Source organism: Lucilia sericata, unplaced genomic scaffold, assembly GCF_015586225.1.
Source record: "Lucilia sericata isolate MDLA Ls3-8-SP2 unplaced genomic scaffold, ASM1558622v1 Contig001492F_arrow, whole genome shotgun sequence".
Taxonomy (NCBI): domain Eukaryota; kingdom Metazoa; phylum Arthropoda; class Insecta; order Diptera; family Calliphoridae; genus Lucilia; species Lucilia sericata.
Genome location: NW_023995420.1, coordinates 80231 through 95120, shown reverse-complemented (window position 1 = coordinate 95120; position 14890 = coordinate 80231). Strand labels below are relative to the sequence as shown.

The 14890-nt window shown below is 29.0% G+C and overlaps 1 protein-coding gene across 1 annotated transcript in view; it reads right to left on the bottom strand.

The window, feature by feature from the left end:
- Positions 1-4395: 4395 nt before the first annotated feature.
- LOC119611595 overlaps positions 4396-14890 on the bottom strand; it is a gene marked incomplete at its 5' end in the record, with an annotated part of 41016 nt that continues 30521 nt past the window's right edge. Inside the window, 8 exons of the mRNA XM_037967245.1 lie at positions 4396-4629; positions 5101-5232; positions 5290-5662; positions 5720-5953; positions 6010-6190; positions 6452-6584; positions 10885-11106; positions 11263-11378. Coding sequence (XP_037823173.1) covers positions 4396-4629; positions 5101-5232; positions 5290-5662; positions 5720-5953; positions 6010-6190; positions 6452-6584; positions 10885-11106; positions 11263-11378 — 1625 coding nt within the window. The remainder of the gene's footprint in view (positions 4630-5100; positions 5233-5289; positions 5663-5719; positions 5954-6009; positions 6191-6451; positions 6585-10884; positions 11107-11262; positions 11379-14890) is intronic.

The following is a 14890-nucleotide window of genomic DNA, read 5'->3' as shown; positions in this document are numbered from 1 at the left end:
GTTTCAAAATATACATATGGAGATTTCATGTTAAGTGACTCAACATTTGAAATCGATGTCTTCCGATCGGTTAATAAGTTACATACATATGGGGAATTTCGTGTCTTTAAAAACTTTAAAAACCGATGTCTTCCGATTTGGATAAAAATGTCGATGTCTTCCGATTTGAATTAAATTTGCACTATTAGATAGTAGGTCAGACACAAATTTTCAGCTCTATCGGTCAAAAACTGCCGGAGTCAGAGCGGTTCAAAGTTGGACATTTTGGTCATACAGGGTTTTATTAAAATGAGTGTAACTTTTTACCTATTGGTCCTATCAAAAATTGTCCAAAGGAGTTCAGATAGCTATTTCTTCATTCTTTGCATATTTTTATGTTCGGCAAAAAAGTTAAACTTTGATCCACTGTAACTTATACAATATTTGACCGATCCTGTTGTGTTTAAATTATTATCTAATAGAACTAACATTGGTGCAAATTTCATTCCGATCGGTTTCAAAAGTTAAGCTCACTTGACGTGAAATCCCCCATATGACAGTTTATCATCCTTAAAAAAAATTTATTTCTATAAACGTTTACACAAAAATAAACGTTATCGATTTGTCCTTAATCTTAAAAGCATTACTTTCTTGAACATTTTTCGTTATCAATGCAATGATATCATTTTTCTACTAAGCGGTGCAGTTATTGCAAAAAGTTTTAAACTTAAACATGTCTTAACATGTCATTACTTGTCTTCATAAAACAGACAGTTTAAGAAAGATTTTCGTTGCATAAAAGATAGAATACATGATAAGTATTGAATTCTCAGGAAATATTAGACTGTTCATAGAAATGTTCTTTATATTTCCTAGAAAATAAAATGTTATAATTACATTAACTGCAATAAATTTTTACACAACAACTTTAAATCAGGATGAATAACAGGTTAACATTATTCCATTTTAACATCTAAAATTCACACGAATTCGATCCACCCTAATAAAGCATTTTATAACATAGTTTATACATATTTATGTCTGTATTAAAGTATTATTTGTTTTTTTTTTTCAAATTGTTTACTTTCATCTTATGAGTGGCATTCAATTATATTTTAATTTTATTTTATAAAGTATAGAGTTTTATGTTGTTTACCTAAGTTCTTTTGGTTTTTATGTCCAATTTTTCTCAAATTTCTTTCTTTCGTTTTATTTTTCGATTCTATTTCATTTAATTTTATTTCCGGTAAGTTTTTAGTTTCCGTATTTGTTGTTAAGTTGTTTTAGAGAAGTTTCAGTTAACCAACTTTGTTTCTTTTTCTTGTGTTACTGCATATTCCTGTTTTTCTTCTTCCTTAACTAACTTTATTCCATAGGAAATTGAAAATCTGTAGTTTTATATGCTTGGTGAGTATGTGGGAATGTTATTGCTGTTTTGCTATACGACAAATGGGCAACTTTGCCCAAATAAAATTTTGTGGTAATTTAAACAAAAATAAAAGAAAATTATTTGTTAAGGAAATTTCAAGTTGTTGGAGAGGAATAAAAACTGTTATGTATTTTATTTTTTTTATTAAATAATATTTGATATTAGGTATATATTTAATTGGTTATTTAGTTTGTACTTGGAAGTTTAAATGATTTTTTTTTATATCGAGTATTCGAAAAAATTTAAAATTTCAATTATTTTATTATTTTCTTATGCAGTTTTGGTTTTAATTAAATATAGTACACAGAAAAAATTGTTTTCTTTTCAATTAAATTATTTTTTTCTTTTAATCAATGCTTTGATTGTTTCAATCATCGACTTAATTGATTTTTAATAAATTTTTAACCAAACTGTTTAATTCAGTTAAAATTTAAGTTTTATTTTATTAAATATTTAATTTATTCAATTAATGAATAAATTAATTTTAAACTTTAGTTTAATTATTGATGTTAATTTTTTTCTTTATTTCTTTAATTGGAGAAAAAGTATTTTTTAAAAATTTTGTAGGAAATAAAGGAGATTTCAGATTTTAATATTTTTGAACTAAAGGTTTGCACAAGACATTGTATTTTCGTCTAAAAATGCACTTGTATATAAAGGAAATAAAACTGATTGCGGCCTACTGGTAAATCTCCTTTCAATAATTAGAAATAACATAAAAGTTAGCATGGACATTTTCTTTAAATCCTAAGAAAATGAACAGAAAAACTTGTCTTTTTTCACATTGTGCAAATATACCAATATCTAGATGAAATGTTTGTATATCTTTAAATCTGCACATACTCAATTAAATTCTATTTACCAAGTTGCAGATGTAGAAAAAATGTAATCGAATACAGACAGATAGCAAAATATAACAAAGAATTTTAGAAAAATGAACAGAAAATGGAAATGAAAAATTTAAACTTGAACAAAAGAAAAGAAATGTTTGTACAATGGACTGTATTTTATATATATAAACGATATATACGAGGGTTGCTTAAGGCAGATAAAATTTTATGATTCGTTGTCAAATTATATGTTCTATGAATTTAAACATATTAATTTAAATATTAAATTTTCTTTAATTTATAAAACTATCCTCGTACATCTATATTAACGAATGCAAAACAGTATTTATGTAGATGTTGTTGTTGTTGTTTAGGTCAAGCAACAGATAGACCAACAACAAAAAAGGAATAGCAAACAGAATAAATACAAACAAATATTTTTTCTTCTGCATACAGAAACTCTGAACGGCCCCCTAAAATGACTTGGTTGCCATATATACACCCGATTTTCACACGTATATATACATCATACATCTGTATTGTGTGAAAATAATTGTAGAAAAGTTTTTGTTATTGTATGCGTGTCTATATCTATGTGCATGTGTCCCACAATTACATTTGAAATAGAGATAAAATAAGGACATGAATACAAAACAATGACAAAAAAAGTTCTAAAGTCAAAGTAGTTAAACACCAATTGTAACACAATTCAATTGGCCAAGTACCAGTAACAATAACAACAAAGACAATATTTTCAACTGGGCGCAAAAAATTGTGTTGAAAAAACTCTAGAAAAATAATCAGAATCATTATATAAACACCTTGTACAGGGTGGTCCATTAGCAAGTATCTTTTTAAAAATTAAATAAGATATATTAAGACCTTTTTTTGAAAGGAACACATATATATTTCTATTATTTATGCAATACAATTTCATTTATATGACTCAACAATTTTAGCATTTTGTTGGAATGGGACACTTTATTTGATATTAAGTTTTTTTGGTAGTTACGCTCTTTTGCATTTCAGGTAACGATATGTATGTAGTATATGGGGATATCAATAATAAAAAAATAGTAAAACCAATTCAAATGGTGTGTTTACTTGACAACAATCAATATGGTTCTCATTTCTATATATACATACAAATGACTCTGGACTTTATATTGTCTACACCTAATGTCCCTTCAAATGATTGAAAAAAATCATAGAATAAAACAATTATATGAAATGGATTCGTTATGGAGTGTGTTACACGTTTTTCTTCCAAAATGTTTTTGTCGTCACTCGAATGTTTAAATTGGCACAAGTTAAAATTGAAACATAAACGATTAAATGATTTTGTACTTTTAATGTAGTTGTTGGCATATTTGTGTAGAATTACACTGAGTGGAAATCATATTGAAAAACACTATTTAACCATTATACGTATATAAGTGGAAGAAAATAATACTTTACACAGAATAAATATATTTGTATCTATATTTGATTAACAATATAAGATCCAAAAGTTGTAATTTGCCAAGTACAGGTTGTTCAGTGTTTGTCAACACCGTAACAACCATAACCTACAAATACCATTATTTTTAGGCTGGCAAACATATTTAGACATTGGCAGGAAAGTTATTAAAAAAAATGTTTTTTTTTCCATACGCATATTGCATTTCCGTTGTAATTTACTCGTCATAACAAGTACAATAAAAGTAACTAGAACAATGTTAATGATAGATTAATTTTTATTACACTATTAATTTTATGAACAGAGAAATTTTCATGTGAATTAAAACAAAAAATTTTTATGCAACATAAAGTTTAATTTGCATTAATAAAAAATATAACTGCAGAATTTGCGAGAAATGTAGAAAAATTCTACATTTATGAATTACTAAGGTTAAATATTTTTTTTTATTATTCATGTATATACATATTTATTTTCACAAACTGTTAAACATACACAAAGTATCACAATGTACGTATGAGCAATATCAATTAACATATTAAATATCAACTATACACAGGAGATATGTTAAATGAAACATAGGAAATATACATAAATAACAGCAATAAAGAGTTTTGAATAAATATAAGAGTATGGTGAAAGGTTGACATCATATATGTATATAATTATTTCCATATAAATAATATGTGTGTTAATAATTATCTATATTTAATAAAATAACGACCTCCTGCCAAAAATTTCATCTTTAAACGATGTCCGAATAACTCTACCATTAAAACAATAAATGCCAGTAGGTAACCAAATAGCAAGATGAACAGGGGACCGGATATGTGCTCAATTGATAGCATTTGAGGTGGTGACTTGGGCTTAGAACCCGAAGCAAGCTTTTTTAAAATGTCCTGCACTTGATGATCCAAAAACTTGTAGCTAAACTATTAATGTTACAAAATTATAAATAGCAATTTTTCTAATTAAACTAGAACTGAACTAGAACTGTACTAGAACTGAACTAGAACTGAACTAGAAGTGAACTAGAACTGAACTAGAACTGAACTAGAACTGGACTAGAACTGAACTAGAACTGAACTAAAATTGAACTAGAACTGAACTAGAACTGAACTAGAACTGAACTAGAACTGAACTAGAACTGAACTAGAACTGAACTAGAACTGAACTAGAACTGAACTAGAACTGAACTAGAACTGAACTAGAACTGAACTAGAACTGAACTAGAACTGAACTAGAACTGAACTAGAACTGAACTAGAACTGAACTAGAACTGAACTAGAACTGAACTAGAACTGAACTAGAACTGAACTAGAACTGAACTAGAACTGAACTAGAACTGAACTAGAACTGAACTAAAAATTACAAAACTAGCAGCAAAATTAAAAAAAATTTACATGTCTTTCCCAATGTATGTAGATGCCGGTCTCCAAACAGAAAGATATATGACGATCAAGTAAAGGCATCAACGGCCAACCTCTAATAGAAACAGCACGAGTCCAATCGAAATACAAATCGTCTTTTGGTACCTTCAATAAAAAAAAATTAAATACTTATTATTTTTAAAGTCATATCAATTTTCTAACAATTTTATTTTCTAAAGCTGCTCCTGTTATGTAGTCCCCAAAAGAAAATGAACCACTATAAATTCTCTCAACACCAAAGCCATAGTTGTCCCAAAATGTGGCATTATATAGAAATTCATAATCTTTAACCTCGAATTGTTTAGCCAATCGCTGTTCCATGGCTAAATCTGAATTCTCCACCGTATGTACCCATATTATAGAAGGAGCAGCCCATTTCCAGCCAGTTAATGACCATTTGTGCATGGTATCCACAGGCTCATTAAACAAAGGCATTGTCAATATAGACTTTAATTGGCCACTATAGGTATTTTCCAATGTTATAGTAGCACACAAAAGAAATGCCAAAAATATGCGTGAAGCCACACGATGCAAACTGGAAAATAAAAGAATAGCAATTATATTCAATTGCTATAAACACTACAAAGCGTACACCGTATCTGCTGAGGGTTGTTGTATAAATACAGCAAATATATCCAATAAAGTTTTTTCATAGTTCTTAACACTGCGGTATTTATTTTTCCTTGCAGAATAAATATGCTTAAAGCGATATGAAGTGTATTTGATGAAATGAAACATTATAGAGCACATAACCATTGTGAAGACCAGAAATATCCATAGACCATAAGAAAATGGCATGATATTGGTGCGCCATCGTGGAAATTGTCTAAAAAATACACGTTAAAGTTGATAGCACACATAATAATAATGTCTTTAGCTTACGCAGGCCCGGGTCCCAAAATGGTTACCGCAGATCTTGCTATAAATCTTGAAGTTTCCGTTATATCGTTATACCAATTGTAAATACAACCTATAGCCATTTCGGTGTTTTGTTTATAAAGATCACCTAGCATTCCCTCGGTAGAACCATTATCATAGATAATGCCCCAGTTGTCAGCAGTATCTGAAATTTCTTGAATTAACTTATTTATAAACAAGATTATATTTTATAAAAGGTTTATAAAATAAAATTTACATACTAATTTTGATTTATAAGCCGTTAATAAAATACAAATTTGTTTATGAATAAGGCTTAATTTGTTTTATAAATCTTTGATAAATTGTTATGAAGGCCCTATGACTACAAAGTATAAAACTATTTGAAATCAAATTTATAAAGAATTTTGTATTAAGTAGTTTTAATATTTATAATGATTTTACTTACAAGGTTCCACTCTTAAATGACAGTTACGTATGTCGCAAAAAGATTTCATCAGTTCAGCTTCAACGCCAATAAATTGCACAGTTTTTTGAGGACCTTTAGATTTGATAGAATCCACATCTCCTTGGCCGGAAGGCTAATAAAATATTAAAAAATAGAAAACCACACAGAAAAAATTATCAGTAGTTTATTTTCAATTAACATGTTTTTCTCTTTCTTTAGTTTTAATTTAAGCAATTTTTTATTTGTCTTAATTATCTCATTGTTTAAAACCTAAGTTTACAAATTTGATTAAATTTTTAATTGATTCAATTAGTTTTTTAATTGATTGAAAAAAATTTTCTAGCCAACTTTTCCATTTTAGTTTTTTTTAAATATTTAATTTTGATTTCTTATGCTAACAATGTTTATAATTCTTAAATAGTCAATACGATTTTAGGTATATAATATTCAAGTTTCCTGACAATTTATAAAACACTTTATATGTTCAAATTTGATAATAAAGTGATATTTTTTGTAAATGCTCAACGTATTGTTAAAGATCAAGCATTCCTTTAACATTGTGAGTAATCAGTTAATAATTTGATTGTTTTAATCATCAACTTAATTGGTTTTTAATACATTTTCCACCAAACAAACTAATTCATTTGATTAAAAAAATAATAAAAATTAGATTTTATTTTTATTAAATATTTAATTTATACAATTAATTAATTAATCGATTTTAAATTTTGTCTCAATTATTGATATTAATTGTTCTGATTAATTCGTTATTTGGAAAAAAAGTATTTTTTTTACAAATTTGATAATTGATATCATCATTTTGGTGATAGGTGCAAAACTGCTTGATACAATTATTTTGATAATTGAAACATATTTTTAGTTTTTCTGTGCATCGAAAAGTAAACACCGTATAACTGAATTGGAACTAGTCTTGAAGAAACTGAACTAGAACTGAACTAGAACTGAACTAGGAACTGAACTAGAACTGAGCTAGAACTGAAACTAGAATGAACTAGAACTGAACTAGGACATTTGAACTAGGAACTGAACTAGAACTGAACTAGAATGAACTAGAAAGTGAAACTAGAAACTGAACTAGAACTTGAATAGACAATGACAGAACTGAACTAGAACTGAACTAGAACTGAAAACTAGAACTGAACTAGAACTGAACTAGAACTGAACTAGAAACGAACTAGAACTGAACTAGAAATGAACTAGAACTGAACTAGAAACTGAACTAGACTGACTAGAACTGAACTAGAACGAAATCGAACTGAACTAGAAACTGAACTAGACTGAAACTAGAAATGAACTAGAAACGAACTAGACTGAACTAGAACTGAACTAGAACTGAACTAGAACTGAACTAGAACTGAACTAGAACTGAACTAGAACTGAACTAGAACTGAACTAGAACTGAACTAGAACTGAACTAGAACTGAACTAGAACTGAACTAGAACTGAACTAGAACTGAACTAGAACTGAACTAGAACTGAACTAGAACTGAACTAGAACTGAACTAGAACTGAACTAGAACTGAACTAGAACTGAACTAGAACTGAACTAGAACTGAACTAGAACTGAACTAGAACTGAACTAGAACTGAACTAGAACTGAACTAGAACTGAACTAGAACTGAACTAGAACTGAACTAGAACTGAACTAGAACTGAACTAGAACTGAACTAGAACTGACTAGAACTGAACTAGAACTGAACTAGAACTGAACTAGAACTGAACTAGAACTGAACTAGAACTGAACTAGAACTGAACTAGAACTGAACTAGAACTGAACTAGAACTGAACTAGAACTGAACTAGAACTGAACTAGAACTGAACTAGAACTGAACTAGAACTGAACTAGAACTGAACTAGAACTGAACTAGAACTGAACTAGAACTGAACTAGAACTGAACTAGAACTGAACTAGAACTGAACTAGAACTGAAGAACTGAACTAGAACTGAACTAGAACTGAACTAGAACTGAACTAGAACTGAACTAGAACTGAACTAGAACTGAACTAGAACTGAACTAGAACTGAACTAGAACTGAACTAGAACTGAACTAGAACTGAACTAGAACTGAACTAGAACTGAACTAGAACTGAACTAGAACTGAACTAGAACTGAACTAGAACTGAACTAGAACTGAACTAGAACTGAACTAGAACTGAACTAGAACTGTACTAGAACTGAACTAGAACTGAACTGGAACTGAACTAGAACTGAACTAGAACTGAACTAGAACTGAACTAGAACTGAACTAGAACTGAACTAGAACTGAACTAGAACTGAACTAGAACTGAACTAGAACTGAACTAGAACTGAACTAGAACTGAACTAGAGAACTGAACTAGAACTGAACTAGAACTGAACTAGAACTGAACTACTAAACTGAACTAGAACTGAACTAGAACTGAATTAGAACTGAACTAGAACTGAACTAGAACTGAACTAGAACTGAACTAGAACTGAACTAGAACTGAACTAGAAACTGAACTAGAACTGAACAGAACTGAACTAGAACTGAACTAGAACTGAACTAGAACTGAACTCGACGAACTAACTGAACTACTGAATTTAATCTGATATTACTATGTTACATTTTTTTTCGAATTTTGAGCTGATTATGGAAAAAATCATTTTTAAATTTTATTGGAGTATTTTGGTCTATAAATTAATTTTGGTTGATTTGAGAGGCATATCATTTTTGCATTTTATTGAAATAGGTGTAAAAATTGTCGTCATTTATAGCTTATTCATAAAAATATTTCAAAAATTCTTTGGCATTTGGTTTGGTCCATTTCAGATTATTTTCGGATTTATATGCCCCTTACAATAAATGTCGTTTTGCGGACCAGGAATAGTGTAAAAAATTTTTAATTATTTTTCTAGCAATAAGCTCAAAATTACGGAATTTTTTATACCCATTTCGAAAAATTGCAGAATTTCTTTTGAACATATTGTACTAAGATGAAAATTTTCAACCGCTGGTAGGGAACTGATTCCACTTTCAAAAAAAATATTGTTAATTTTTCTTTTGTTCAGTACATGAATACATTTAGAAAAAATTGGTGTACGGGACACCCTGAACTATGAATATTCTGCTTGAAAATTCATTCTTTACATGAATGAGAAAAATTAGTTATTTGTTGCTATTAAATATTGTAACATACATATGTATATGTATGTGTGTATATATACTTATATATATTTTTACTTTAATAAAACGAAAGTGTTTAACATTGTATTTTAATTATTTTTAATTACAGTATCTACCAACCGCCTACTGCATCAGTTTGAAATGTAAGTAAATAATTTTGTCTTTCAATAACCATAATACAAACATATATATTTTATTTACCAACTTTATCTTCATTATCTGGCTATTTTGTTTCATAAGTAAGTAAATGAGAGTTGTACAATTAAATACGCCTAGTAAAAGGCTATTTAAATCAATGTTTATGTTGTGCTCGTCTGTCTAACTATCTGTCTGTCTGTGTGTATGTCTTTCTACTTACAACTGTTTACGATAAATGCCATTAGGCAGCTTAAATTGTTTCTTGTATCTTCAACTGTTTACTCTTCACAGTGGTGTTGGAGTTTATTGACAAGATTGACAATTGAGTGTGAATAAAAGTTTTCTTGTTGTCCTCCGCCACACCAATGAATTGACTTTGCTGTTGGCAAAAACCCAACGTAACTATACTGAACATTAGATAAACATGTGCCACAACATATGTTTACAATTAAGTGACACCATTACCAAAATAGAAATGAAAACACGATGAAAACAAAAAAAAAAAAAAAACATGTAAACAGAAAACAAATAACTACTTTTGTACATAAAGTTGAACCTAAAACTTATGCTAAAAACTTAACCGGCAATATACAACAGCCACTGCTACACTAAAATAAACTTTGGTTTTAATATACCCTACACAACTGTAGTGCTGAGGTATTAGGCCTTTGTGCTGATGTTTGTAACACCTGCAGATGCATGTGATATTTTTTAAAGCCAACTAATCGTCTTACCCCCATTTTTTCAATGTCTGATTAATTTTTATCCTAACGACAAATTGACAGTTTTCATACAAAAATTATTTTAACCGGCAGCATATGTACCGGTTAAACAATAATCGTAGGTTAAGGTATTGGCCGTAAGAAAAATTGTATGTGCCGATAAAGCCAGGTTTAATTTATTAGTTTTTCTAGAGTTAATTTTAAACTGGAAATCACTTTTAATGTATTAATAAGCTGGTTTAGGGTATTATACTATCGAATATACCCAATATTTTGTGGACTTTCCTAGAAGTTAATTCCCCCTACTTTCTAAAACTTTTGTTTATATGAATGTGTAGTTAGAAATCTGTGTATATATGGTAAAGAGTATGTTTTCTGGTTTCTGTTTTCCTAAAAAAAAACTTACCACATAATAAGTTTTTACGTATGGCACATAAGTTAAAGAACCAATCCTCAATGTACGTTGTTGTAGATTCCAAAGTTTATTCGGATAAAGTTGAATATTTTTGGCAAATGTTCCATTACCACTAATGTACGTATCTAGGTGTATGGCTTTTAAATTGCCTTCAGCACCACCGTACTGTTGTGTCCACAATTCAAAATTGATGCCGCGGTATTTGTAGTAGTTGTTGTTGTTGTTGTTTGTAACATCAATATGAGTGTTAAAAAAGGACGACAACGAATCAGTAATCCTAGTAGTAGAAGTAGCAGCAATAGCAGTGACATCAACAACTGTTTCCATGGAAAAATTTGTAACGTTTAAGTTATAGTTAGTTGCTGTTATTTCTTCAGTCAGAGTAGTTAGTTTAATATCTGGTTTTTGCATTTGTCCGTTGTTTTTCTTGTTATTAGATTCAGGATATATGGTTTCAGGTATTACCATCAAATGATGAGGATAAACTTAAGAGCAAACAAAAATAAATAAACAAGTTAACAGTATAGCGCTAGCTAGTAAACTACATTGGTTAAAAACGATTTATATAAAGTTTATTAGGATAATATTGCTGAAAAGTTTGAATTAGGATTATAATGATACAATTCAATTACAATTACATTTGAAGTATGTAATAAATATTCTATTACAATTACAAAGTAACTGAAGTTTTACCAAATTACATTTGTTTGCAAATGTAATTGAAGAGCGCACATCAGGTCAGATGCATTTCTTCCGATTTTATGTAACTAACTAACTAATGTGCAGTTGACTTCACTGTGCACCTTTTTTGCACAATTTATTTCTTAAGAAAACCCAAAATTTGTTTTGCCAATTTAATTTGTTGCATTTTTATACCCACCATCAAAAATAGATGGGGGTATATTGATTTTGTCATTTCGTTTGTAACACATCGAAATATTGGTCATAGACCCATAAAAGTATATATATTCTAGGTCCTTATTAAATTCTAAGACGATCTAGCCATGTCCGCCCGTCTGTCCGTTCGATAGGGAATACATGGGAGGAGCTAGACAGTTGAAATTTTGCATAAATATTCTTCATTGCTAAGGTTTGTTTGGTATTGAAAATGAGCAATATCGGTAAGCGTTTTCGGATAGCCCCCATACAAGTGGACCTCCAAAAAACAGCTTTAATGGGCATAACTGTTTCATAAGTACGAGTATAGCGATGAAATTCGACATAAATAAGTTTAATGTGAGCCAAAATTTTTCTACCAAATTTTTTGAGGGTCGGTCCATAACTGACCCTACTCCCCACATATTGTCCCCTTCAGAAAATGACTTTAACACTCATTACTGGACTGAACATTCGAGTATAGCGATGAAATTTGACTAAACTAGTTTCATTTTAGCCGAAATCTTTCTACCTTCTACCCTACCCCCCATATAAGGTTCCCTTCAGAAAATGACTTTAACACTCATTACTGGCCTAAACACCCAAGTATGGCGATGAAATTCGGTATAATTAAGTTTCATATAAGCCAAAATCTTTCTAAAAATTTTTTTAGGATCGGTCCATAATTGACCCTTCCCCCCAAACGGTCCCCTTCAGACCTAACCATTTGAGTATAGCGATGAAATTCTATATAAGTAAGTTTCTTACGGACCAAAACCTCTCTACTAACTTTTTTTAGGATCGGCCCATAAATGACCCTACCCACCATATAAGGTCCCCTTCTGAAAATGACTTTAACGCTCATTAATGGCTTAAAAATATGAATATAGTGACGAAATTCGACACACATAAATTTTATGCGAGCCAAAATCTCTCTAACAAATTTAGTGAGGATCGGTCCATAATCCACCATACAAGGCGATAAAATTTGTAAGTAAGTTCCTCGCGAGCCAAAATCTCTTCAACAAATTGTATATAAAAATACGAGTTATGAAATACGGTTATGAAATTCGACATAAGAAATTTTTATACGAACGTTAATCTTGCTGCCGAATTTCGTCCGGAATGTGGCGGTATTAACCCTACTCCGCATACATATAAGCCCCTTTAGAAAATTACATTAAGCTAATTACTGGCATAAAAATGCGAGTACATTGATGATATTCAATGTAAACAAGTTGTATATGAAAAAAAATCGATCTTTGAAAGAAAATATGGGTGATTACAAAATTAGCTTACTTTTCCACTTAAACGTGTTTTAATGAAGTTATAAGCGATTTTAGTTTTCTTAACATTTTTGCTAAAAAAAAATTGATTTTTGAAGGAAAAAATGAGTGATTACAAAATAATCTTATTTTCAATATGAGTGATCACATAATAAGCTTATTTTTTCTATTTAAACGTGTTTTAACGAAGTTATAAGCGATTTAGCTTTCTTAAATTTTTTTACCAAAAAATCGATTTTTGAAAGAAAATATGAGTGTTCACAAAATAAGCTTATTTTTCCATTTAAACGTGTTTTAACGAAGTTATAAGCGATTTTAGTTTTCGTATTATTTTTGACCAAAAAATCAATTTTTGAAAGAAAATATGAGTAATCACAAAATAAATTTAATTTTTCATTTAAACGTGTTTAAACGAAGTTATAAGATTTGTGCTAAAAAATCTATTTTTGAAGGAAAATTTGAGTGATCACAAAATAAGCTTATTTTTCCATTTCAACGTGTTTTAACGAAGTTATAAGCGATTTTAGTTTTCTAAAGTTTTTTGACCAAAAAATCGACTTTTAAAGATAAACATGTGTGATCACAAAATAAGCTTATTTTTCCATTTAAACGTGTTTTAACGAAGTTATAAGCGATTTTAGTTTTCTTAATTTTTTTTACCAAAAAATCTATTTTTGAAGGAAAATACGAGTGATCACAAAATAAGCTTATTTTTCCATTTAAACGTGTTATAACGAATTTATAATCGATTTTAATTTTCTTAAGTTTTTTGACCAAAAAATTTATTTTTGATGGAAAATACGAGTGATCACAAAATAAGCTTATTTTTCCATTTAAACGTGTTTTAACGAAGTTATAAGCGATTTTAGTTTCCTTAAATTTTTTTTGCCAAAAAAATCGATTTTTGAAAGAAAATATGAGTGATCACAAAATAAGCGTATTTTTCCATTTAAACGTGTTTTAACGAAGTTATAAGCGATTTTAGTTTCCTTAAATTTTTTTACCAAAAAATCGATTTTTGATGGAAAATATGAGTGATCACAAAATAAGCTTATTTTTCCATTTAAATGTGTTATAACGAAGTTATAATCGATTTTAATTTTCTTAAATTTTTTGACCAAAAAATTTATTTTTGATGGAAAATACGAGTGATCACAAAATAAGCTTATTTTTCCATTTAAACGTGTTTTAACGAAGTTATAAGCGATTTTAGTTTCCTTAAATTTTTTTTTGCCAAAAAAATCGATTTTTGAAAGAAAATATGAGTGATCACAAAATAAGCGTATTTTTCCATTTAAACGTGTTTTAACGAAGTTATAAGCGATTTTAGTTTCCTTAAATTTTTTTACCAAAAAATCGATTTTTGATCACAAAATAAGCTTATTTTTCCATTTAAACGTGTTTTAACTAAGTTATAAGCGAATTTAGCTTTTTAATTTTTTTGACCAAAAAATCGATTTTTGAAAGAATATGTGAGTGATCACAAAATAAGCTTATTTTTCCATTTAAACGTGTTTTAACGAAGTTATAAGCGATTTTAGTTTTCTTAATTTTTTTACCAAAAAATCTATTTTTGAAAGAATATGTGAGTGATCACAAAATAAGCGTATTTTTCCATTTAAACGTGTTTTAACGAAGTTATAAGCGATTTTAGTTTCCTTAAATTTTTTTTGCCAAAAAAATCGATTTTTGAAAGAAAATATGAGTGATCACAAAATAAGCGTATTTTTCCATTTAAACGTGTTTTAACGAAGTTATAAGCGATTTTAGTTTCCTTAAATTTTTTTACCAAAAAATCGATTTTTGAAGGAAAATATGAGCGATCACAAAATAAG